The sequence below is a fragment of the Tarenaya hassleriana genome, unplaced genomic scaffold (assembly GCF_000463585.1).
Source record: "Tarenaya hassleriana unplaced genomic scaffold, ASM46358v1 Cleome560, whole genome shotgun sequence".
Classification (NCBI taxonomy): Eukaryota; Viridiplantae; Streptophyta; class Magnoliopsida; order Brassicales; family Cleomaceae; genus Tarenaya; species Tarenaya hassleriana.
Window position 1 is genome coordinate 34,285 of NW_010968189.1, and position 4,100 is coordinate 38,384.

General features: G+C 34.7%; 1 protein-coding gene across 1 annotated transcript in view; it reads right to left on the reverse strand.

Moving 5' to 3' along the window:
* LOC104798695 (transcription factor bHLH93-like) overlaps positions 1 to 1,336 on the reverse strand; it is a 2,298-nt gene extending 962 nt beyond the window's left edge. The window contains exons 1-2 of the mRNA XM_010520872.2: positions 674 to 1,336; positions 58 to 255 (exon numbers count right to left, since the gene is read on the reverse strand). Coding sequence (XP_010519174.1) covers positions 58 to 255; positions 674 to 1,264 — 789 coding nt within the window. The 5' untranslated portion in view covers positions 1,265 to 1,336. The remainder of the gene's footprint in view (positions 1 to 57; positions 256 to 673) is intronic.
* Between the last annotated feature and the right edge of the window lie 2,764 nt (positions 1,337 to 4,100).

Below are 4,100 nucleotides of genomic sequence, written 5' to 3' on the forward strand. Positions count from 1 at the left end.
TTTTTTTTTTATTATGGAGTTTTTTTTTTTTATTTTAGAAATGTTTTTGATATTTACCTTTGGGGAGTTTCTGACCGTAGCTTCCTTTGCGTTGAGGTCATTGAGATCGGCGAAGAGCTTAGAATCATCATGTGAATTGCTGCAACTGCTGTTGCCGCTGCCAAGTTCATGTTCCTCTTCTTGCAGCTTGTTTATTTTGTCCAAAAGCTCCTTCATGTAATCTATGGCGTCTCCCAAGATTGATGTCCTGTCCATCTGTTTTTTTTTTCATTCAATAATAATAATAATAATACCCATTATTATAATTATATAATACCAACTTCATTTTACAGTTTCAGTACTTGCTTTTATCGCTTAAAAGAACGTGGATTCCCAAAATGCAATTATGTTCTGAATAAAGAAATTGATAAATATAAACTGTAATGAAGGTGGTTCACACCAGAGAACAAACACGTAACATCAATCAATAAAAAAAAAGTTTTTTTTTTTATCAATAATAACCAATCTTCTGAAATAAAACACAACCCAAATCAAGTTTTTTTTTATCATTAGAAAGAATCTTTGATTTCGTTGATGCTGACCGGATTATTTGGATAAAAAAAATATAAGAAACACTCAAATGGAGTAGAATTAAACGGAAATCGGATCTAAGGGAAGAATCTTTTGAAGTTACCTTGCTGATCTTGGGGACAATGGATCGGAGCATGGAGAGTCTGTCATTCAACCTCTTCCTCCTCCGCCTCTCCGCCATTAGATTCTTCGAAGGTTGTCCCTCGAGCTTCTTGCTCTTGCTGTTCTTCTTGTTCGTTTCTCTTCCCCCACAGTACCCGACGCTGAAGCTCCTGCTCTCCTCCATCAATGGCGACGAGTACGCCATGTTGTTGTTATTGTTGATGATGTTGTCGTTGTTATCTTCTTGATGGGTCTGCGAGAGGATCAATGGAGGTGAAGATGACGACGACAACTCCATCATTTCTTGTAAAGCGTCGAGCAGAGGGTAGTCAAAGCCGGTGACTAGCGGCGGCGGCTGGTTCAGCAACGGCGCCGGAAGCGCCGGAGAGATGAGATCCATCAGGGAAGAGGAGTAAATGGTCGTGTCATCGTGGTCGAGGAGAGGATTGTTGTTGAAGCAATAGTAATCTAAGTTCCATGAGTTTGTGAAGATTTGGTCGGAGGTGATGAATCCGCCATTGTTGACGAGGTTGTTCTCTGTTCTTCTCGGAGCAAGTAGCTCTTCCAACACACTCATTTCAGTTAGCTCCATCGCTCTGTTCCTCTTTTGTTGTATGTTATATGATGGAGTGTTTCAGATTCTTGTTGAGGTGTTGTTTATATATGTATATGTGTATATATATGTATATATATGCGCTCAGACATGTGAAAAGCGTAAAAAGAATTCCCATTAAATTTAATGTTTTTTGTTACGGGCTTTGCAATGTTACGATTAATCATATAATCATGCACATGATTATATATATATTATGATTAATCAGACCAAAAAGAAAACTTAATGATATTATACACGTAATTAATTACCTCTCTTGCCACCAGCAAGGCTTTGACCCACAAGTCATGTCCCAACGAAAACAGATGAACGTGATTTTGGCCTCTTTCATAGTCACCCCTCCCTCCCTCGGCTCTATTTTTTTATGATTTTTTTATTTGTACTACCCCATCGGTTGGTTTATCTATATTAATATATATTTTTTTGTTAAATAAAATTAATATATTTAAGAATAAAGGCTCTTTCATCTCGGAGATATCAGATTAAACAAATCAAATTAAAGAGTCGGCAAACAATCTTTTTATTAATTTTTGCTAGAAAATGAATCCGATGCATGTATAATCTTTATATAAACATATGAAATAATGAGGGTGGAGGTGAATGCAGCCACCATATTTAGAAAAAAAAGGGTATTATAAAAAAAATAGAATTAATTTTTTCATTGGATCACATTAAAAAATTAATGTTGATTTTTTATTAATTTTATTTAAACTAATCTTAATCGATAACACGTTATTCCAATATCATTAAATTACATATGCGGGTGTATATCACCCTAAGGGGTTCGAGAAGTCAAAGTAATGTATATATACAAATTGCGTATGGATATTGTATTGGTTAATCAGCATATATAATTACAAACTCTCAACTGGACCCTTAATTTGAGGTGTTATGAATAGCGTTCTTCGGTTTTTATAATGCATAGGGCACGGAAATATTTGGACGTAATCCACATTTGTCTACGTTTGACATCGACATTTATTATTTTCTCTTGTTTAGTTTTGTCAAATGAATCTTCATACAATCAGCCATATCATTAATTAACCAAATTTCAGCAAAAATATGGAATTAAATCCAAATCCAATAATCAATATATGCAGACGTTTTCTGGTATGTTGCTTATGGAACAACTATACCAATATAATATTGTGCATATGCTTGATCGGTGATCTCTTCTAGGGTAAATTCTAGATATTGCAGTGTCAATTAACTGTTTATGAAAGTGAGGGGACTTAAACTAATATAAAGAACAAGTTGAAGGACTCCTTTGAAATTTGTGAAAATATAAAGAGAAAATGGAGTATATATGAAATTGAAATGTATATATGGAAATGATGCATATGCCTAGGATGTAGGTATTTTGTAATTTTATGGTACGAGCATGTGAACTTGTTGCTACATCTTCAGTGCCATTCTCATGTAATAAAAATTGTAAAAAAAGTAAATAAAATAAACTGGTGAGCACATGGGCAAGACAACCCCATCTTCATATAAACAAACAAGCTGCCTATATAGCCTCATGCGCCTACAAAGTCTTGTATACACACACACATATATATATATATATATATCAGTGTGCAATATATGAAAATGGACTTGTTCGAGTTCATTGGTACAATTGGTCTATATATATATATGTATATATCACATACAAACATCGACCAAAGGTTTATCAACTAATGACTTTGTATAGTATTGATTATTAATTAATTTTTTTATAATCGAGTATTTTGTGTCGAAACCCAGACTAATTTCGGAACCGAAAACTAATATTTAAATTATTAATTAGTTAAATAAGTCTATACGTACAAATTCATTTTGGTACTTGTGAAAAAAAAGGTAGTTATAGCATGGGCATTTACATTGTGCTATATATGCATACTTGTCGGTGTTCTTATGTCTGTAAAGACATGATATGATATATCCCTCAAAAGTATGGTAGTGATAGGCGGACGTAGATATATACAAAGAATAGTATACACGTACATAAAATACATGTGTATTAAATACGTATGTCTACCATGCATTTCATGTGAATTATAAAATGAAAAGAGTACTCAACCTTATTAAAACAGTAACATGGAAAGAGCATTTCCATATTCTACAATCAAGTTTAACAAGCAACATGGTGCATATACACAAACACAGACACGCGTATATATATATACGAATGTGTATAACTATGTGGATGTAAAGACAGGGCTGAGAGGTCTAAAGGGGGCTGACAGAGTAATTTGTTGTTGTGAAATGTGTGCGAGTACAGTAAAATGTCTCGGCTTCCAAAGTTCAAAGCTTTGTTTTCCGGTCTCTCACTCTAATAACTCACGTACTATTTATAACAATATATATTGCACGTGACTGACCCAAACTGCACGGCAAATTTAGAAGATGTTCACGTTCTCCCCTCGTTGCCATTCTTCGATGTCCCCCCTCTCTCTCTCTCTCTCTCTCTCTCTCTCTCTCTCTCTCTCTCTCTCTCCGGTCGGATGATTTATTCATAATGGACGTTCGTTCGAAAATTTCGGTGGTCTGCATCATCATAACTTTTGACGTTATCATGAAATGAAATATTCTACATATCTATTAGACGATGATCCAAAGGTTTAGAAGTGATAAAGTCAGTTTTAAATAACCCAAATTTGGGTGACCTAGTGGTGAGAGAATATGCAAAGCATGCTCTCACCCTCGGTTCAAACCCAAGCGTGGTGAGTGACATTCACCTGGACTTCTCCGTTCCTCTGAGAGATGTAGTATTTTTTTCTAAAAAAAATAAATGTAATTTTGAATCCATACATCCCTTATCAGTGTATGGACA